The sequence below is a fragment of the Cydia amplana genome, chromosome 22 (assembly GCF_948474715.1).
Source record: "Cydia amplana chromosome 22, ilCydAmpl1.1, whole genome shotgun sequence".
Lineage (NCBI taxonomy): Eukaryota > Metazoa > Arthropoda > Insecta > Lepidoptera > Tortricidae > Cydia > Cydia amplana.
The window spans coordinates 6,956,431-6,979,786 of NC_086090.1; the positions used below are offsets into that span (position 1 = coordinate 6,956,431).

The following is a 23,356-nucleotide window of genomic DNA, read 5'->3' on the forward strand; positions in this document are numbered from 1 at the left end:
GCGCATTGTAATATGCCTACTTGAATAAACTATCTTTTATTTTTATCTTTATCCCCCGAATAGCTAAACAAGTGGCGAGCGTGGAGCGCAGCGTACGGCCTTGTGGGCAGCGTCAGAGTACTTTAACCTCCTAAGGCCCAGCCATACAAATCCAAACCCAGAATTTGCCACTGAAATTTGAACCTATGGTGCAGGGAATAGAGTTGATTTTTATTTGTTTGAAAATTTAACGAAACAAAGGAAATGCAACTCTGTTCCAATTGTATATGGTTTAAATTTCGTCCAACTGAAGAAGTACTATAGGTAGGTCCTTGGGCCTTAGGAGGCTAAGGCCGCTCACATACGTTTGGATTTGTTAAACATGTCCGCTTAAACATCACACTAAGCCTAAGGGACAGAATAAGTAATAGTATTATCATACAGTACGGCCACGCACCGCCCCGCCCCGACTCGAATTACCTCGCCCCGCGACCATCCCGCGTCATGAATCTGGCGGACTTCTGGCGTGCTCCTAGTACAGCGACTTACCCACACATACACAATGACGCGTGTACAGACGTGCCGTGTAAACATATAAACGCAAATGATTTTTGATGTATGTCGTGTCCGCCCTGTGCCTAAGGATACTTACTTGAGTGTGATACTGCTGGTGCGTTTCGGCACGTCAGGTGGAAACCGACGCGCGTTTGCTGCTTGGATGGCAGCTAGCTGTTGCTGCTGTCTGGCCGTCGGCGAGGACAGAGGTTTGCCGCCGGAGGACAGGAGGTTGCCGTAAATTGGACCTAGAAATTAAAAACCATCTGTTATGATATATAATATAACAAAAACTAACATATTATAGCGAGAAAAATACCAATTATTAATTGTGGTATCCTTAGTGTAAGGCCTGAGTGGACGCTCGAGTTGGGCGTGCAGCGGGGCGGGGTGTGCGGCGTGCATGTTAAACAAATGCAAGCATATAATAGCACGCTGCTCAAGTTACTCCTGACCCCGACGCCACGCTGGACGCCCCGCCGAACGCTCCGCTTCGAGCGTCCACTCAGGCCTTACACTTATACATAGCAATGATGTAAAATAAAATAATTGATAGGCATGCGGAATCCTCTAGTGTTCAATTCGGTATATTTTTCATTACTTTGACAAATTACAAATTAAAGTATAGAAAATTAAAAATAAATAATATAAAATCCATTAAAAATCCGTCAATCCAGTTTTTAAACTAATTTGTTTTATGTTTTTAACAAATCCGACCATATGCTAATACTGAATATATAAAATTGGAGAAAACTAATAATATACTCGTATATTTAATACAACTGTATTTGTTAACGTTTTAGAGCCATTTTGGGTTCTTTCTTAGTTATTGTTTCGAAGCACAAACAACGTTGGACCGAATCCTTCGACATAATACCACTGCAATGTAAAGTTAGGACTAGTTTTCTAAATTTATAATTTCTAAACACTTTAGCACTATTACAATTTTCAACTCTCTGCCACTTTGTTTAACGTTTCAAATCGCACACAACCATTCGCCAGTCACATTCAAAGACGTGTAAAAACTTGAGACTACGTCTAATGTTAAATACATACAATGGAGTCACAATAAAGTACATAATATTTGTTAAATCGCGTGAACTGTAAATAAAAACGGAGATAATTTAAGTATCACCGGAAAGGTGACGTATCTATTTATTTGCTTTTCAGCAAACATGATAATATTAATTACTTACTTTACCCGTAGGCAGATATAATAACGTAAATATTTACTAATCATATGACTACAGTATATAACTGTTTATCGCAAAATGGACATTGATATGAGGGTGTGAGGGTTGCTTATTGCCCTAGGGTGGTTGACTGTCAGGTCAAATCAAATCAAGTTCTTTTTTTTTCGAGCTGTCGGAACGGTTAGCGACTAGTGTATATGAAACGCACACACGACGTCACGTTCAAATTAACTTCTCCTTCTACATTTAGTTATAATTGAAAATATATAGGTACTTATCTATCTAATACCTTTAAACGAGCAATTCTTGTTTTTTTTTATTTATTTTTTTATTTACACAAAAGGTACATGCTCACAAACAAAATTTATGATATCGCCAAACTGTAACCAGTTTGTTGGCGAATGAAGCCAACATATATATATTTATATATATATTTATATATATATTCATATATATATATTTATATATATATTTATATATATATTTCGGCGATCTAGGAAACGGCTCTAACGATTTCGATGAAATTTGCTATATGGGGGTTTTCGGGGGCGAAAAATCGATCTAGCTAGGTCTTATCTCTGGGAAAACGCGCATTTTCGAGTTTTTATATGTTTTCCGAGCGAAGCTCGGTCACCCAGATATTATATATTTATACAGCCAACAACCCTATTGGACTTATGTGCTTATTGTGTCTTTTTTCTTTTTCTACAATAAATTATGTTAGTATGTTTTGCGACAATAAATGACTTTTTACTTTACTTTTACTTTAACTTTTTCTGAGAATACAAATCTAAAACAGGAAAATGATCTAAAAAGAGTGTACTAAATGGCGGCAAATATTTTAGACTGACATAACCTTAGTTGGTGACTTGGTAGGCCCTGGGTTCGAATTAGTAGTAGTAGTAAAACACTTTACTGTACAAAAATGAGAACAAAACAGGAAAAATAACATTCGAATAGGCTACATGACTAATTTTTTTTATGGTATCAATCGATCGGGTTTGTTTTTAGGATCAAATGTCTATATGGGACCCATTGCATTAAAGTAACACAAAAGTCAGAAATTGTAGTCAAAGGCCGACAGTCGCACTTCACTCGCGAAACGCCCTATACAAAACGGCCAAGGGCCGTGACGTCATCGCCCATCTTGTAGTATGGACAAAACAAGAAAATTGCGTTTTTGTCGGTGAAATATTGCGTTTATGTATATAGTTGCTATACAATATTTTATTGCATGAAATGTAAGGAATCGAATGGTACCCTTACTTTTATCGTTTTTGGAAGTTAAAAAAAACTTAAATTTTGAAACTTTCAGGTCCTGTATTTTTGTAATTTTTCAATATTTTATTTTAATATCCACATTATTGTGATAAATTGCTCGTTTGCTATCTATTTTACTAGATTTTGTTATAAAATTCAACATGTGTCATCATCCCTATTAAAGTAGGATATTTATAACTATTATTATTATTTATAAGTATGTGTGATCTCGGCGCGTATATATTCGTTTGGAGCGATGGGTTTTCTACTATTAGTCTTAAATTAATCGTATAGTAAAGTTAATACGGGTAAGTATGAATGCGAGATAAGTGTGGCTAGCCTACACATTGGGGCCTGGTTACACATTAATAAGTGTTTATTGCGAGTTCATACTTTCTACTTGCGTTTAGTGGCAAATGTCGAATGTCTGATGAAATGGCTTGAGTTCATACTCGCAATAAGCACTAATCAATGTATAAACAGGCCCGAATAAGAAGGCTAGCCATACTTACCCAAAACTCAAGTGTAGGAGATTTTACCTTCGTATAAAATTACAATTAAATAAAAAGGCATTTTTCTTATACCTAAAGAAAGAAGGGTCAACAACCGCCAGAAATTGACTTGACAGTGATTGATCTCCGCTTACATAGTTCGCTTTAGGAAACAATCCATTTACAAACAAGAAAATTCCACTTTTTTCATTAGAAAAAGTTTGCGAAACATATTAAATTAAGAACTCGAAGCGAGGTATTTTGGCAAAGCTTTGATTAAGTTGGTAAAAACATTGACTAGGGAATAACACGACATGTAAAATAAGGCAAAGCATTGTACTCGTAGCTTAAAATTTGTCAGCTAAAGTAGTTGTCACTTTAGGGACAATACTTAGGTTTTTGAGTACTAACGTTTGACAATCCAGTTATCACAAAACTAGAGCTACGGACTAGATCGCCCTTGAATTCCGCTGTGATACTTGCAGGTACAGTCACCGTCAGATATATCGGAGCGGCCAATATATAAGTACAGTGAAACCTGTTTAATTGACACCTGGATAAATGCAAAATCTCAATAATTGCAACCAAAGTTCCGGTCCCGATCCCTTGAGACCAAAAGGCCTCTATTATTGAAATTTTGGAACCTCTATAATTGCAATTTAGATTTAATTGCTTTTCGGAATTTTGCCTCTGTAATTGACCAATCCGGCCAATCCGGATTGGCGGGAAAATGCAAACGACAGGGTTGAGTGGAGGAAGGGAGGGGAGGCCTTTGCCCAGCAGTGGGACACTAAACCAGACTAACAAAAAAAAAAAAGTTGACCACATTGCAACTAAGACCTCTATAATTGATACCGTGCTAAAAAAATCCGTTATTTTAGCTCTTCTTATTACCTCTATTATTGAAACAAGTCTTACTTATTACCTCTGTAATTGAAACAAATGTACACTTGTAGAGAGCAGAAACAATATTTTAATAGCAATGATAATTTTATTTTAAATCTTCATCCGGAAGTCAATTTAATTATTGGCTATCTATCACAGAGTGTAGTAGGTGAAATAGTTTGATTAAATCAAAAACATAGTAGAGTAAGACCAAAGAAAGTCTGCAGCGCTAGATTAAAAGTAGTTTTTAAAAATCAGTATGCGACAACACCACAGAAAATGGATTAAATAGTCTTGATACTTGTGAAATTTCTACCATATTTACCGTCTATGAAAAAATTAAGCTGTATGCACAGCTTAATTTTTATGGTAAAATAAATTTCATTCCAACAATAGATGTCACTATTAATATGTAGACATATACTAATATTGATAAATAATATTGGGAGAATGTGACATTTGGCTTCATCAAAATTAATAAGCTTTTGTAATATCCGCGACGGCGGTAAATAGGTACAGAGGGCCTACGCGAACACCTAAGTTCTCAATATGCGGACATCTTTCTCTTTTACTCCCATTAAGGAGTAATTAGATTGACAGAGAAATTGCCCGCAATTTGCGAACTAAAGTTTTCGGAAAAACGAAATAAACCATTAAAACAATAAACATATATTAAAAATAAATTTTAGCTTTAACTAGTAGGTATATACCCATGCCGTGAGCATAAGCATGGAGGTTGTGGGTTCGAGCTCAAAACCCGGCTAGTACCAATTAGTTTCTCGAAATGTTAGAGGAAGTTCATAAGTATGCCTATACCTAGTAGGTGTGTTCAATTTGCTGTGAAACCTTAGTCTAAACCAATATTACAATATCTAAGGAGGTACATATGCTGAAGTATTAAGATGTTTCATTCCACTTACCCGTCATCAACTCCAAATTTTGTAAACATTGTCGTTTTTTAGCTTGAATCGCCTCGTGCTGACTTTTTACAAGTGTAAAATTATTCGTCATGCGGAAAAGTAACTCCCGCACGCCGGTTTTGTAAGGTTTCACCATGTTTATTCCGTTCATCACAAAACACAACGAATATTTAAACGATTTTGACAAACACATACCATAGTGCATGACGTTTACTGACTGCTAAAAAACATTGCCATATGTAGTTTTTTAATTCGCTGTCAAATTATTGCGCTGCAGACTTTCTTTGGTTTGACTCTATGCTTTTTACATTCCAATTAAACTTTCTTCTACAATTCAAGGGATTTTTTCAAAAAACCCAAATGACTACAAGAAAATCAAGTAGTAATAAATGTAGTGTAAAAGTGCAAGTTACATAATATATAGACCAGCGGGCTCAGCACGGTTCTATTTTTATCGACTATCACTATGCCCGTCACTTTCGCACTTACATACTTGTTAGAACGTGACAGGCATGGTGATAAACGATAAAAATGCGACCGTGCTTCTAGGGCTGAAACCCAGAATGAAAGCTTGTAAATCTTCTTTTAATTGTTATTTGCACCTCCATAAAAGCAATTTGTCAGAACGCAACCTCTATTAATGAGAACCTCTATAATTGACACAACGATTTTTTGAACCTCGTTAATTGGCACAACCTGCTTAATTGAAAAACCTGGTTAATTAACAAAAAAAAGCGGCCAAGTGCGAGTCGGACTCGCCCATGAAGGGTTCCGTATTTAGGAGATTTATGACGTATTAAAAAAAAACTACTTACTAGATCTCGTTCAAACCAATTTTCGGTGGAAGTTTGCATGGTAATGTACATCATATATTTTTTTTAGTTTTATCATTCTCTTATTTTAGAAGTGGGGGGGGACACACATTTTACCACTTTGGAAGTGTCTCTCGCGCAAACTATTCAGTTTAGAAAAAAATGATATTAGAAACCTCAATCTCATTTTTGAAGACCTATCCATAGATACCCCACACGTATGGGTTTGATGAAAAAAAAAAATTTTGAGTTTCAGTTCTAAGTATGGGGAACCCCCAAAATTTATTGTTTTTATTCTATGTTTGTGTGAAAATCTTAATGCGGTTCACAGAATACATCTACTTACCAAGTTTCAACAGTATAGTTCTTATAGTTTCGGAAAAAAGTGGCTGTGACATACGGACGGACAGACGGACAGACAGACAGACAGACAGACAGATATGACGAATCCATAAGGGTTCCGTTTTTTGCCATTTGGCTACGGAACCCTAAAAATTGCCGGTTCCTTGAGATTGCAATTATCCAGGTTTCACTGTATAATATGAAGATTAAGAAAGATATATAGTTGGTCAAACCAATTTGTCAGTAAATAAGAACCAGAAAAACTAATCTCATCCTTTTCTTTTGGGTGCTAGTACTAGTGTTAGACAAAGATAGTATGATTATCTCTATGTTTGAAATTAGAGAGTCCTATGACAAACTATAAAGTACGATGTAAGGTACTTTACTAGTTTAGTGTTAGTAACACTAGGTACGAGTTGACAGCCAAAAGTTAATAAGTTCGGAAAAATATGTCGCATACCTGTATTGTTTAACAACTGGTGGTTGTGTAGAGATTCATTGTGCGAGGAGGACGTCGATATGTTCGTCACCGACCCGCTCACGGAGCAACTGCATACCTGAAATCAAAACAAAATATTCATTAATCATAAGACAGAAGTAATTGAAGACAATATTACATATATTCAAAGATACATATACGAGAATCAAGGCGAATTCAAAATTTTGGATTTAAAATAAGTTTTAGTATAATTTTCGAAATAAAAGAGGTACCTAGTAAAAATATACAAATTGTAACTCATTCTTTTTTAATAACAGGCATTACCTACTCTAAAACTTTTTGCAAAATTAACGTCAAATCGTAACGTCAATTCGTCAGAGCGCTGGGCCAAATTAGCCACGGACTGGATCCCACAGGATGGATCTCGGGGCAAAGGAAGACCCAAACGGACCCGGTGGGACAACCTTGATGCATTCTGTGCGGAGTGGCGGAAGCGTGCATTGGACAGAGTCAAGTGGCGGGAAAGAGGGGAGGCCTTTGCCCAGCAGTGGGACACACTAATAGGCCAAAAAAAAAACGAATAAGACAATGTTTATTAAGGTAAGGTTATTAATATTAAGTTTTTATTTAAAGTAAAAAATGATACGTCGTACGAGGAAATTAAAAGACTGGCACAAGAAACAAGAAAGAAATTATTGGCGATTACTCCACCGACAAGAGCAAAGCTCTTAAGTTATGATGATTATTTAAAATATATTATATTTTAAACATACACGGTACTTTCCCGTATTCCCTTGCCATACTCTGATCCTTCTCACTTTCTTTAATTGAAACCAATCTCTGTTCTTCACTATACTTCTTAACGCTTCTTTTGTTTTATAACGTTCCATCTTCAAACACACATAAAAATCCACTAAAACAACGATGACCTTTTAATAAAAACCTCGACTTGGTCGATACGCATGTAACTATCAAGTTTTCTATCAAAATAATGAGTGCCAACCACAAACTAGGCTGAACATTAGCCTAATGACTTTAATTGCAACTAGATACTGTTATCTAAACCTAACACACGTCTTTTGATCCCAACGTCACGCCGAAAACTGATAAGAAATTATGATAACGTATTATATATTCAAGACATCTGATGCATTAAGAAATAACGTGCGAATGACAACATTCCAGTGATATAGTAATCCTTTTGATAATTTTAATCGAAAATTGCTACTTTATTGACATTTTATTTGTTTTTATCGGCAGCTGATTGTCACCAGTAATTTCTGGATTAGTTAGATATATTTTTAACTCTTTAAATAAACTTACCTGTGGTATTATGGACTAAGCTTTGGCACAGAATAAATAATAGTAGTAGGTACAGAAGATCCACTCTCTAACAAAACGCGTCTGTTACGATTAGGACAGATATGACCGCTAGGTGGCGCAAGGGCCACGCGCGGCTTATGGCTAGCCACCAAAATTGGTGTGGGACGGATGTACTTTTAGGTACTTGTTGCGACGCGACGAAATCGCGGAGTGAGTCACGCCTGGCTTTAGTATAAACTAGCAAATATAAACATTTGAAACCACGATGGTTCAAGAACTTACGGCATAACACTTATTTAAGCATTCCTAGTGTTTAAACGGTTGTTATACACATTTTTATTTTATTTGGAACATTTTAAAGCCCGTTTATAATACGGTCTTTTCACTGAAAAACACAATTTTAAATTTCAATTTCTGTTCTATTTACAACATTGCTGACACTACCACAACATCATATTAACAAGCAACACAATTCAACACGTGTATTTATTTGTTTGTAAACAAAACATGACTATACCTAGCTTTATTAACTTACTGTGTCAGTATACCGGTCCACAAACTTCAAACTAATAGAATAGAATCAACCACATTGCTGACAATGCATGTTAACAAAACCTACCTATGTATTCATTTACCACGTGTATAAGTTGTTTATAAACAAAACTTACTGTAAGTAGCTACAGCTTACCGTGTCGTTATAAGTGAAGTTACAAACATACATAATTTGCATTACCGGTGGCCGACAAGCGGTTTAACATCCGTTTCCGTTCATATTATGCAAGGATATTTGCATACCAACTGTAGTTTTCAAGTCTTTTGCGAATAAGATTTTATTTGTTATATATCTACAAATTTTGCGAGATGACCACTGTTGTTTAATTCTTATTTAAACGTAGATACGCGTATTAAAGATAAATTCTAATTTCATCCTTTATATTGCTTTTTCCTTGTGTCCCGTGTTGTCTTTATTAATAACATCCTTATTATTTCCTGAAACGTTTTCGTACCTATATTAAAAAGTCCGACCGACCTTTGTTCTCAATCAACTTCGTTATAAATCTTTTCTCTCCTATTAAATTCATCCTTCTTTCAAATCTTAGCTCGTTTTTCGTTCCGTCCTATTAAATCTTACTTATATTCTCCGCCAACACCAAAGCACATTTAATATTCTTCTGTCTCGCTGAGCTGAGCCCATGTTTATTGTTCACATCTCACTTCCACACAATTCACACAACTCTATGCTCCAGATGTAAAGTCAAATTGGGAAAAACCGGCATATATTTTTTTTTGTCGCTAGACGTTCAATCGAAACACTCACCTGCAAATGAATTAAAATTCGCATTGTGTCGAGATTCTTCGCGACCCTCAGGACGAATCCGGACTTTAGTCCACATGTTCCAGATGTACTACTTTGCTGTGGAGTAATGACCCGCATTGGATCATTGCCTCCGCTTCAAAGTCCAAAATGTCCAGTCAACGCCGCCGAGTTCGCTAAGGTCTTTTGCACTTGGTCTCTCAATCCCAGCGGTACCTAGGACCCTAGGCCTCCAGATATATGTTATAATAAATAGTCATCTTGTTCCACTTACCCCGCTGTCAGTGTCGCCCCTATGGTGCTGCGGCATGTCTGTCGCCAGCATGTGTATCTGGTGTGCGGACTGCTGTACTCTGGCTACCATCGCGTCAACGTCCTGGCTTTCGCATTGTAGATGATTACTGAAAAGAGAAGAGATCTTAAGTTAGCAGTTAAGTTTAAAAATATTATTTCGTAAGGAACACTGTAGTAGGATCCTTTATGAATGGTCATTTACAGCAGTAGCCGTATTTGGCAAAAGCAAAAAGATTACAACTATGATAATTTTTATTCGAATACGGTATAAAATACACAGTTAATTTTTATCCTCGTCCATATTTCACTAGACTTCCCACATTCATTGTCGAGTTCATTTTGTCGCAGAAGTAAACCTTCACAAATTAGCTTTACACAAACCTGACACTGACAGTAAATCTTAGAACATACTCGTATGTGACGTTTAACGCGTCCGGGCGCTATTGTAGGTAAAATCCGTTACACGCTTCCGCACCAAATAGCGTTGCTCATACTATTTTTCGTAAGCCCGCTCGCCCGCTCCGTGTAACCGCGCCAGCTAGCGAGCGCCCTCACGATTGGCACTTACGCTATTCTAAACGACGCTCCAATATTATTATGAGTAGCGCTACGTTGAACGTCACATATTATTTAGATCATATCTAATCAACAGACATACAATTAAATATATGTGAGATTCTAAGTACCTGAGTTGTTTCCATCGCCCAACGTCCATATTCACACAAATATATACAAATAATAGACTATCAAATAACTTACTGATATATATTTGTAATTTGTGCAACATTATCGGGCACTGTGTCAATAGGCTGTTATAATTGCACTGATATTACTGATATATTATACATATTACACAGTGTAACAAAGTAAATTCCTTATTTTAAGGAAAGTTTGATTGTTTTCTTCTATATTGTTCGTTTGCGCAATTGCGTTTTCTAGGTTTCCTCAAAACATAACTGAGTTACAGGCGTATTTAATGAACTGATCATGTAATTTTCGGGTATAAGATTTTCACCGAACCGATCGGATAAGGAACACAGAGCTGCGCTCCAAAACTGGTATCGCAGATGTGGGTGTGAAGGCCGCCAAGCTCAAGTGGGATTGAGCGAGACATATCTGTCGGATGCACCCACCCGGACAGATGGGCCAAAATAGCGATCGAATGCGCACCACATATCACCCATCAGATCAAAAATTAGATGGCGAAACGACCTGGGCTCATTCTGTGGCGACTGGCGGGGGCATGTAACAAAGCCGTGACGAGTGACGAAAGTCAGGGCAGTCTGCAATTGCCTAGCAGTGGAACACATACCTATAGGCTATAATAAAAAGATTTTCACGACATTTTCGGCTATTAGATAAAAACCACGACAAAATTGCTGTGTTGTGCTCTGCTATCCTGCATTTTTTTCGTATGACGGATGTTTTTGGATAATCAGTAGGCCTTTACCTCATATCGATGTCGTGGCGTTCTCGCAGCGACATGGAACGCATGGGCCTGGTGAGGGCCAGCCCCTTCTCGGCCCCGCCCGGGCTCTTCTGAATCAGCGCGTTTGCGTATATGTCGTTTCCTAAAACAGAGAGATGACATTGCAGTTGACAAAGGAAAGAAAACTAGTAGATAGTTCTAAAATTAATACAATTAACTGGTCATTGAAATAATCCGTTGCAATAAGGGTCAAGAATGGTGAGATAACTGTGTCAAAAATTTTACGCCTGGCGGTCTAGCATGAGTTGCGCGCGACTCCATACATCTGGCGCGACTTGAAGTATGGAGTCGCGCGCGAGAACGCAACTCATGCTAAACCGTCTAAGCGTAGGACTAGCTATGTTCACAGTAAAAAAGTAAAAAAAAAAACAAAATCCCACGGGCTAATGTAGTCAGATAAAACAAACTGCCTTAACTTTCACCTAGTAAGTGGTATGTTTGTCTATTAGCGAGAGAATTTAAAAATGTTATCTTAGACACCGTAAAATTGCCAGACGATTGAGACGATCGAAGTAACATAAAATCGGCAATAAAAATCCGCTTACAAAGCAAGAATAAAAATACTGGCTACACCTCTACGTGACTGTTGCATGACAGTAGATGTTTGGATTGTAACGCTAAAAACATTATCTCCATTTTTAACTATTTTGTAGGTTCTCTATTTCGGTTTGATTACCTAACCGTCAGATATAATGTTCTTACCATTGACTAGTTGACCATGATCCGGCCCGTCCTGCATCCTCCTGGCCGTGGAATCGGCAGCCTTCGCCATCGCCGTGATGGCACTGAACTTCTTCAAGAGCTGCCGTCTCCTAAAGGCTCTCTGTATGGTCACAGTCACGCGCCGGGCGCTGAGACCGCCGTATCTTCTCTCTAATATTAATTAATTCTTACCATTGACTAGTTGACCATGATCCGGCCCGTCCTGCATCCTCCTGGCCGTGGAATCGGCAGCCTTCGCCATCGCCGTGATGGCACTGAACTTCTTCAAGAGCTGCCGTCTCCTAAAGGCTCTCTGTATGGTCACAGCCGCGCGCCTAGCGCGGAGACCGCCGTATCTTCTCTCTAATATTTCAACTTGCTTGTCGAGCAGGTCTTGTGACATTTCATAACGACTGGAACAGATGAAGAGGGTATTGAGAGAGGTGAAGGTGTGAGTTAAGGAGGGTGGTGAGGTAGCACAGGTTGTATTCAAACATTGAGAGCAGGCAGCAACTGAATGTTTGCATCAATTGATCAGCAATCTTAGTGAAGTCCCATTATTTATTTATTTATTAGTGCGCTGCGCTGCGTCGCGTCGCGTCGTCACAACATATTTATAAAAATACATGTAGAATGCAAGGCGACGCAACGTTGCCTGCAACATTGCTAAATAGTTGTGTATGTCGTGTGATAAAGAATGCTGTTTGTTGTGTGTAAAGAATAGTGTTTGCCTTTTTTCTACCATCATCATGGCAGGAGCTTTATCTAGGTAATTTTAACATTCAGTATAGCCGTCTGCAGTCAATATCGGAATAACACCTTAAGGATGTGTTTTGGATTCACATGAAAACTAACATGTAGTGAGTTGATTCAAGGTTATGAATGTTTAGCTGAATTTATATTTTAATTGAAAAGATTCTTGAAATTTAATGATTCCTGGTTTACTATGATCACGAGTTTTAGGTAATAGTTGGAAAATAGAGATTTTTATGCTGACTGAAATTCTAATAGAAATGTTTGAAAGATTATTTTAAGTTAAATAAGAATATATATATTTGAGAATTTTTAGTAAGTTTATTAGAGTTTAATGTCATGCTCACAAACTTTAGCGTTTTAAGATTAAAGTATAAACAAGTTTCTTGCACTCCACAGGGTTTTCTTTAGTTTCGTTAAGATTTTAAAATCATGCCTTAGTCATTTCAATACAACTCTTAAGTCAGTACAAACATATTATTTAAAAAAATACAACTGCGACAAAGACAGGTAAATTCCTTAACAGTCAAAGTTTTTCTTAAACTCCTCTAGCACACAAATCAAAAATTGCCAAGACAAATGCATTTTTGACTTGCCGAAATAAAGGTTCAAAATACAATGGAATGGAAGGCCTAGATCTCCGGGCGCCTAAAGGTTAAAATATGTTTGTATTAACTTAACCAAGTGCCGTTAGGGATAGTAATGTAATCTAGGCGAGCCAAGGGTTCACAATACAGGCATTCCTAAGGTCGTGACGTACCCTCTTGTCAATTTACCCCTTTTTTGGGATAAACTGGGATCTTTTTGCGTTATCCCTGTAGTTCCAATGATGGACACGTCTGTGCCACGCCTATGGAAGGAATTAAACATAAAATATACACAAATTTAAAGAAACAATAGTACATAGTGAGACCAATTGAAATAATATTTACATAAGCGGTAATGGAAGACCCAGTCACCATCCATACAATATATTCAATGGCTTAAATAATTTTACTACAGATATAGAAACGGTTGGCCTTCCATTGGACAATTGAAATCACGATACCTTGAGAGGAACACAAGTAATAAACACAAGTCCCCTGTGCCGCCACATATAAGCATTCGACGTTCATTTCATATACTTATTTATGTTCGCAATATAATATGTACAACAACTACATACATTCTAATTATTTTAAAAGTGTTCATCGTTCATTCATTCATCAATGATTCATGATAGTCATAATCACATAACATTTTCCTTTGTGCCTACTCATACGTATTATGTGAAGTTTAAATAACATACTGCAAGTTTGCCCGTGAGTATGTGAATAAAAGCATTGTCCGATGTAAATAAATCGGGTCTTACTTTTTAACATTACAAAATCATATGCTAGCCTGTTAAAATGTTAAATTGATATCAAGATCGAGTTGGTATAATATTATGAACACAAACTGCAGGCTCCTATATCACTCGTTTAGTCAAAGCCCCATGAAACACGAAATGCAGCGAAAACGCCTTCGGCAATACGATAGCGCTACGGCGCCAAACACAGATCCAATAACTTTAGGCTCTGTCTAACGTAATAGAACCCTGATTCAGCTAGAATACCTAATAAACCTCATGTTCGTATTATAAGGTCAATTTCATAATTTTTAAAAGTTGTTAGTCAAAAGTTATATCGTTTGAGGAGTACAGTATATGTTTTTATTATTTGCTCGTGTTACAGGAAACACCCGGTATAACAAGTATTCTTTTAATTGTTGAATTCAATCGAGCACTTCCTACAAAATTAATTATACCTAGTTTTAAGCACACATTTTTTTACTGATAAAGTTGGCTTGCCAGAGTAGGTATATATGCATATTATCTTTTCTCTACAAAGAAATATATCAATGCCGCATAATCCTTGCAACTTGCAAATGGGGGTGTATAATGATGAAGAAATATTGCAGCACTCGTGTTTAAAAAGTCCCATTCTGAGAGCATCGTGATAATGAGGACAAATGTTACCACAGTTGCAGTTACCACAATATTGCATGCTACAACCACAGACGCAAAGGTGCATTGGTGCTATGCAAAAGTATTCTCCATTGAAGATCAGTCCTGCCAGATATCCATGTTGGACTCATGCCATTTTTTTTAACTGCGACGCGGTTAGCTTTTGGTTTGGTTCAGTTTTCCAAACTTTTTTCTAGTGTCTATTCTTTTAAATTAAATTGCCTGTCCGCAGTTTTAGAGCTAAATATATTAGCTAGCAAAGCAAGCATACATATTCCCGGCGTCCCAAACACAACGCCGTGATACACAGTTTGGTACCCTGATCTTGTTCATAGTTGTACCTCTGTAGCTGTTTCTGTAGATTGCGTGAATGACCATTGCTCGGCACACTAATGAGTCAGAACAGCCAACAGAGAGGAATAGCGATGTGTTAAGCTTCCACCAATCGCTGAAATAACGATCACCGTCAAGAGTGAAACGACAAAGAAGAACGTAATACCTGTTGTGGACGGCGTGGCCGAAGCCCTCGGGGGGCGCGGCGATGTACAGCGGCGGCGCTGGCTCGGCGGCGCCCGCGCACAGCCCGGCGCCGGTCGAAGCGTTCGACGCGGACGAGCATGACGAGTTCGAATGGTTTAAGGCTGGAACAAATTAAAATTGCTTTAGATTTATTGGATTAGCGACATTGCCTAACATTTCTACCGTATTATCACTTCAAAAGCAATCGCCCGCAAAATAATAAGCCTTAATTTAAATCAATAGCGTGTAATCCATCGCGGCAGGATTAATTACAAACCGAGCTTATTTCTGAGCCACGAGCGTTCACTTTATATCCTAATCCCACTCAAATCCTTAGCGGTATATCTTACGATAACTCCAATTATAAAAAAAATAGTAATATTATGGATCGGGGATACCAAAACACGACATGTTTTAAGTCCGTCTAAGGCAAGTCTTCTCAGCAAACTTTGCAGCAGCAACGTGAGGAAATGTCAATAACTGTTGACGTCACTTATAGACTAAGGGTCGGTTGCACCAGAGTTCGCTAAATTTATATGTATGGAAAGTTTCATAGTAAAGCGCTGGGGCGCGCGGGCTGACGTTGATCAGTCTGTCAAATGTGGTTGGTGCAACTGGCCCTAAGATGTGCTCACAAGTCTTGACAAACGTCACTCTTTTAAAGCTGTGATTCAACACATTAACCCTACTAATATTATAAATGCGAAAGTAGCTCTTTCTGTCTGTCTGTTACCTCTTCACGTTTAAACCACTGAACCGATTTAGATGAAGTTTGGTATAAAGATAGTTTGAGAACCGGGAAAGGACATAGCGTTCCTTGAGAAACATAGTGTCACTATACAAAATGATTAACCCTTGAAAATTCAACTTTTGAAAAATGGAACAACGTCACTATTCGAATGGTTCCTAATTTTATATAGTGACACTATGTTTCTCAAGGCTAGTGAGTAATTTAAAGAGAGTAACCACTACATTTAATTGAGATGGTGTTATTCACAATTAAACATGTGTGTAGCACAATCAAAGCCTTGACAAATAAAGTAAAAATCTGTATTCACTAACTCCTTATTACGCGTCAAAATCTTTAATGTTTAATGCTGGCACGTGTATCGATAACAGTTTTTAATTAAACGATATAGCTTCATTAAAACTTTTCATACAGTGCTATTATTTGCTTTAAAATTGTTTGGCACTTGGTGTCAGCGGTCTCTCAATATCGATAGTCATCGAAACGACGGTTCGAAGCGCCGGTGTCGAGTTATTATCCAAAAAATGTTTCAATTAGTTATAATATTGAGAATTTGTGAGGTACTTTTATATGATTGCTATTTTGAATTTTCTAGCCCGGAATTACCTACTAAAAATTGTTGAAATATCAGCTTCTTTCTCATTCCTACTTCTCGAACGATCATTAAATTTATTTTACAAGTACCTATCGGCTTCTTTGTAAAAGAGTCTCACCCATTACCAAGCTGTAAACTCCCAAATCCTCTTGTACAAATATTCCAACTTTGCACAGTAATGGGACGTGTAATACTTTTGAATTATTTAGGATTCTAGGATCTAAATTCAAGAAGAAATTCCCATCTTACTAAAATTTAAAGTGCGCTGCTACATTAGCAGTAGGTAATCAACAAACAGCAAGGTGCCAAAGAGAATTCAAGGAGCTACACCGAAACACAAGTAAGTAAATCTACTCAACAACAACAAAACGTGTAAGACACTTATAGTGATCCCCCACTTACGCTCGGACGTTCCCTAAGGACTATACCCTTAACCTTGATTGTAAGTTGTGGCTACAATCCCGCAATCAAATCTGTAAGTTGTTTTTTTTTATCCTTTCGGTTAGGTACGTGAACTAATCACAGTGCCTCTTTCTTTAATATTGCGACTACCTTAAAATTTAAATAACGGCTATCTACCACCGTTTTGTCTAAAGGTAAACTTTTAAACTTCCTCTAGGCCGCTCGTCCTATATTTAAATTTAAATCTAAAAGAATAATCAAGATAATGTCTAACAAACATTTGACAGCCATAGATGAGAGATTAAACTTACCAGGCATGGGCCTGTGCACAGCAGTGACGTATCTGTTGCCCTCCATGTAGCCCCGGTCAGGCTCCGCGTGATGGCCATGGTACCCGCTGTGGATGGAGTGCTGGTGAGAGAAGAACGTCCGGTGGATGGAGCATGATGGTGACACTTACCAGGCATGGGCCTGTGCACAGCAGTGACGTATCTGTTGCCCTCCATGTAGCCCCGGTCGGGCTCCGCGTGATGGCCATGGTGCCCGCTGTGGATGGAGTGCTGGTGGGAGTAAAACCCGTCCGGCGGATGGAGAGCCACGCTGCCGCTGCCTTCCTCCTCGTCCACTTTCTGAGAGAAGCTGGGGGCAAAGGAAAGGATACGGTTAGTTAAGATTGTTAATACATCATGTAAGTGACACAACACAACATGGGATTCATAAATAAAGATGAAGTAGTTGATAGGTTACAAAGTGTGTATAATGGACACTACTGGAGTTGCAAGCCTCAACGTATTACAAATATGGAGGTGGTAAGCTAATAGTTTTGCTGACTGTACTACGGTAGGTATATACACTGTTTTTTCCCAGTAATATAATTATGCCCTACCTTAACATACCAGGCTGGCCTATGAGTGCTTCCTCTGTAACCTACTTAGGAAGTCAAGGATTTAAAACAACTTTTATCACGAAGACAATTATGGTTATTGTGTCCATGTCCAAACTGGACCATGTCCAGATGTTGTAAATCTTGTTCTGTAATGGCACGTAATCCTACGGTTTTTCTATTTACTTATATTTATTTAGGTAACAGGCACAGGAGGCCAAGTTACGGTCAGCTGGCTAAGAGGGTAATGGTCTTATGCATATGCACTGCACGTTGCAAGATCGTAAATGCGTTGATCCTTCTGATTATCAAAACAAAATCTCTTTAGAAATGGGCTATAATCTCAAGTTACAAGATTATTCAAATGTAGCACGAGTAACGTGCAAATGTTGACGTTTCATCTCAGATAGGTATTTAATTAAATGTAGTATATTATATAAACTTGAAACGTACATTTTAACACAAATTACAACAATAAAAAGAACAAGTAAGTATTTATTTATTTTATTTAAGCCATTTAATTCCTTAATAAAAAATATACATATTTCATTATTAAATTAAATAATAATAAACTATTAAATTAAATTAAATATTATCAAACTAATGTACATGCAAGTTTAAATTGTAAAATTCTATTCAATAATTTAGTTTGTATTATTAAGGACCTCTTGACGAGTAAAGGCCTCCTCCATTTTACTCCACATTTCCCTGTCTTGGGCTATTGTTACCCAGTCGTCGCTGGCAAACTTTTTTAGGTCTTCTGTCCATCTTCCCAGTGGGTGGCCTGACTTTCTTTTACCGGGAGGTCCCGCCCATGTAGTGACTCTCTTAGTCCATCTTTCGTTGCTCATTCGTGCCACGTGGCCCGCCCACTTCCATTTTAGTTTCTTGCAATGTGATAGAGCGTCGATAACTTTAGTCTTTTCCCTTATAGCCGTATGACGTTGTTTGTCTCTAAGTTTTAGGTTCATGATGCTCCGCTCCATGGCTCTTTGACAAGTTGTAATTTTTCTTTTCGTGTATGCATTATATATCCATGTTTGACTTGCGTAGGAAAGACAAGGTAGGAGACATGAGTCCAGAATTTTCTTTTTTAGTCTTAAGGGTATGTTAGACTTTAGGACTTCCTTGTGGCTCCAGAATTTATTCCACGTCATTGTAATGCGTCTTTCTAATTCGTCACAGTGTCTAGACTTTGATAGAGACAGTTGTTTACCTAAGTATATATATTGCTCTACATACTCTATCTGTCTGTTTTCGACGAAAATAGGTCTATGAGCTTTGTTGGACATGAGTTTCGTTTTGTCGATATTTAATTCCAAACCAATATCACGGCTAATACATTTAAGTTCGTTTATCATCCCTTCCAATTGTGATGCTGTCTCTGAGAAAAGGACTAGGTCGTCAGCGAAGCGTAAGTTGCTTAGGTATTTTCCTTTTATGTTTATGCCTTTTTTTGACCAATCGAGTTTCTTCATAATATGTTGTAAAACTGTGATAAATAATGTAGGAGAGAGGGGGTCCCCCTGTCTTACACCTCTTCGAATATGTATTTCGGCACCAGTTTTGTCCAATTTCACTCGACTAACGCTCTTGTTGTAGATATCTTGAATGAGTTCGATGGTTTCTGACGGCAATTCACATTCGTATAAAGCTTTCCATATACTAGCGTGAGAAATAGTGTCGAAAGCCTTAGCGTAGTCAATGAAGGCTAAGTATAGTGGATGTTGTTTTTCTACATATTTTTCAATTATTTGATCCAGTACGTGTATGTGGTCCATTGTTGAGAAAGTTTTTCTGAATCCGGCCTGTTCTATTGGTTGGTGTTTTTCAGTAATTTTAGAGATGCGTTGTTCTAAGCATGAGGCAAAAAGCTTGTAGAGGCATGGTTGTAGGCTTATAGGACGGTAGTTTGCAATGTTTCCAGGATCACCCTTTTTGTACAATAAAATGATGTCTGATTTCGCCCATTCATTGGGTATCTGTCTAGAGTCCAGTATTTTGTTAAAAAGCTTAGTTAAATAGGGTACTAATATGTCACTTCCGGTTATGATTATTTCGTTAGAAATACTGTCGGGGCCGCAACTTTTTCCTTTCTTTAAAGTTTTAATTTTCTTCAAAATCTCGTTGTCCGTGAATCTTTGAAGTGATGGTGAGGCGGGTGGAGATGTCGTGTTTTCAGTATTTTCAGTTTCATATTGGCATGCACTCTTTTTCCTAGAATATAATTTTTTGTAAAAATTCGTAGCAATATCTAGGATTTTAGACCTGGAAAATGTTTCTTTATGCGACGCATTTTCTTTCACAGAAGGTATCCATTTTTTTGTATGGTTAAGCTCCTTGTATCCTTTTTTCAGGCTTCCCGTGGTGGTTAAGTGTTGCTCTATTATATGTTGTCTATGGGATTCGTATTCTTTCTTTATAATTTTGTGTATATTTTTATATAGGTTTCCTAGTTCTTGTTTCTCTTCCTTAGATCGCGGTTTTTTGTGTTGCAGTTCAGATCTTCTTTTTAGTAACAGTCTTGTGTTCTCAGAAAGTATAGTTCTAGGTTTATTGTTTATTTTATTTTTAGAGCCCATAGAGTCCGTGATGCCTTTCTTCAATGCAGAATAATATAGCTCTACATGTTGACAAGTTGATAAGGTACTATTTTCCAAATTGTGTTTCAGATTTTGCTGGAACAGTTCTTCATCTTCTAGTGTTTTTAGGTTTGTATTTTGGAGGCTATATTTTGCTCTACATTTCTTTGATTTTACGATCTGGAAAGTGCTTCTTACTAGGCGATGGTCGCTGGGAAAATTAAGCTTATTTATAATCTCTATGTTTGTAAAGTTATTTTTTGTGTTGGACATAATGTAGTCTAGTTGGCTTTTTGTGCCTTTTGGTGAGATCCACGTCCACATGTTTTTAGTGTCCTTTTTAAATATGCTGTTAATAACAGATAGATTATTTTGAAGCGCAAATTGTATAAGCTTCTCGCCTCTTGTGTTACGCGTTCCGTAACAGAATGCTCCAAAAGCTCTACTTTCCTCAGGCAGCTTTTGTCCAATGCGAGCGTTGAAATCGCCCATTACGATCACATTTTTGTAGCATTTTTCAAAAGCTCCTTGTAGCTGATCGTAAAAAGCATCAGAATCATTTTCGCAGGCAGTGCTGGTAGGCGCATATACTTGTATTATCGAGATGTTAATACTATCAAACTTTAAATTTAATATGCATACTCGTTCCGAAATCGCAATGAAGCTTTCTATATTTGGTTTTAATTGTTTTTTCAATATAAATCCTACGCCATGCAGTCCTTTGGTTTCTCCGTAATAGCAGAATATGTGTTCTTTGTCTTCTAGAATTTCGTAGCCTGTTCTGCGTATCTCGGAGAGTCCAATTATGTCAAATTTTATTTTTGAAATTGCTTCTTTGAACTCTAGCAGTCGTTCGTTAGATAATAGAGATCGTGCGTTGTAGGTGCAGATGTATAAGGGTTGGAGTGGAGGGTTGCGGTCGTTTGTCCCCGCGGTGACCGGCCGTGTTGGGGAACATCGGTTGATTGTTTTCTTTTTGTAAAATGTGCTTTTATCGTATAATGGAGGAGGCGCTGATTGCTATATGTTGTCATCATTGTCTGTGTCTCCTCCGGTTTTTGGTGACTCTGGCCTTTGGAATGTTAGGTATTGTTTTATATTTCGGTTATCTGTACTCGGTTTATTTTTCTTTAACACCTGGCGGTTTAGGTTCTTGTTTACGGAGGACGGAGATGTATCTAGCGATCGCTTCTTAGTATTACTTGTTCCAGCAGGTGACTTTTTGTTATTCGGATTATTTTTTTCAGGTATTATTATTAGTTTATTATATTTAATTATAGCCTTGTTACCCTTATCTAATTCTTTCTTTAAGTCTTCCTGTAGCGATTTTCGTTCTTTTAATACTTTAGCAGGGAAATCTTCTTTAATGTAACAACTGGATCCTTGAAGCTTTGATTTATTCTTAAGGATTTTAATTTTCTTTCCTAGAGTCGTGAAACCAATTATTATCGGTCTAGGTTTCTCGCCTTTTTTTCCCAGCCGTCTGATGTGTTGTATGTCGTTTTTGCAGCATTCCACCTTTAAGTCCTCATTTATTATTTTTAAAGCCACCTCTTCAAGGTCAAAATAGGACCTTTCTGTCTCTACAATACCAAAGAAAACAAGATTTCGGACTCTAACTTCTCGTTCTAGCTGGTCCAATCTCATTTCTTGGGCATCTTGGGTTTGTTTAATTTCTTCGAGCTCTTGCTTGTATGCAGACACCTTATTATCGAGAGCGTCTATTTTTGAGCAGAGTTTTGTGTCAATCTGCTTTAGTTGCTCGCCCAGCTCGTTAATAGATTTAATGAGTTGATCCATGTTAGTTTTGAAATTCACGCCCTCTAGTGGTGAGTAGCGATACTACGTGAGGATGCAGGGATAAATCTGGTGGTTCAATATAGCTGTATAGCGCTCGAAGCTTGTTGAATATCACTAGTGGTGCCCGCTAGATGGCGCTGAAGTTAATTAGCGGCTACGGTAGATATTGTAATTTTTAGTGCAATTTTATTGTTTTCGTTTTAAAGTTCTGTAGCACTTCACTAAATAGTTATTGCACTTTATATATTTTATAGTTCGTTAGTTATGGTGAATCACAATGCACTTGATTATGTATTTGAGTTCCCTTATCACTTATTTGTAAAAGTCTCCTGAGCTACCGTCATTATTTATGTTGCTCTGTATTATTTTAACTGCTACATTTTGAGTTCTGCACTTAATAACGTTCACTTTACAAAATGTTTACAATGTTTTCGACCACTTTTCAATCACTATTTTTCAATTTAACTATTTTTTAAATGCAAATATACGTGGAGCCGATGTTTACTCTGACTACAGCGCCATCTGTTTTACAAGTAAGTATACCTACACATAAACAAGAGACAGAATCATCGAAAATTCACTAACAATTCTGATGATTTTACTCTTCAATTATGTAAACAAAATTTACAAATTTACAATGCATCAATTATGAAATTTTGTTGAATATATCAATAATGATTTCGTAGTTAATATTTCAAATGAATAACATCATAATGATAATAAAGTTTTTGCCGTAAATGTTTCCTACAATCGCTAGTTCTGGTGCAAATACAATCCATATATTATTTTCATGAATGATGATGATGATTTTTATAATAGTTACTAAACCGGATAATAAATTAATAATAATACATAATATCTATTGCATAACATATCCTCACCAACGATTTCGCCAGGTGAATAGAAAATATAAAAGTTTCTCATCTGGAATTCAGAAAATATTTCTGGAATATTCGGTTACAAGCCAAGAATTTAAACGTCCCCTACGTGCTATAGAAATGTTATGGAGAGTTTCATAAACCCCAACTCACATTCAAGCGTTATTCTTAAGGCGTTTTTTTCATTATCTTAATTAAATGTTTGCCCAGTAA

At 37.2% G+C, this 23,356-nt stretch overlaps 1 protein-coding gene and 1 long non-coding RNA gene across 8 annotated transcripts in view; one reads left to right on the forward strand and one right to left on the reverse strand.

Annotated features, from left to right (window-relative positions):
• Positions 1 to 23,356, reverse strand: part of LOC134658288 (IQ motif and SEC7 domain-containing protein 1) — a 262,519-nt gene that overhangs the window by 15,082 nt on the left and 224,081 nt on the right. For 5 of the 7 annotated variants that reach the window (XM_063513891.1, XM_063513890.1, XM_063513897.1 and 2 more), the window contains 8 exons: positions 17,461 to 17,639; positions 15,236 to 15,377; positions 13,513 to 13,602; positions 12,192 to 12,412; positions 11,259 to 11,379; positions 9,789 to 9,915; positions 6,898 to 6,994; positions 632 to 782 (listed from right to left, as the gene is read on the reverse strand). In XM_063513891.1, the coding sequence (XP_063369961.1) occupies positions 632 to 782; positions 6,898 to 6,994; positions 9,789 to 9,915; positions 11,259 to 11,379; positions 12,192 to 12,412; positions 13,513 to 13,602; positions 15,236 to 15,377; positions 17,461 to 17,639 (1,128 nt within the window). Of the gene's footprint in view, positions 1 to 631; positions 783 to 6,897; positions 6,995 to 9,788; positions 9,916 to 11,258; positions 11,380 to 12,191; positions 12,413 to 13,512; positions 13,603 to 15,235; positions 15,378 to 17,311; positions 17,423 to 17,460; positions 17,640 to 23,356 lie in introns of those variants that run through there. The other 2 variants (XM_063513896.1, XM_063513894.1) reach the window with 2 other exon arrangements.
• LOC134658330 (uncharacterized) overlaps positions 1 to 23,356 on the forward strand; it is a 150,729-nt gene that overhangs the window by 7,214 nt on the left and 120,159 nt on the right. The window contains exon 2 of the long non-coding RNA XR_010097693.1: positions 6,065 to 6,344. This is a non-coding gene — a long non-coding RNA (uncharacterized LOC134658330). The remainder of the gene's footprint in view (positions 1 to 6,064; positions 6,345 to 23,356) is intronic.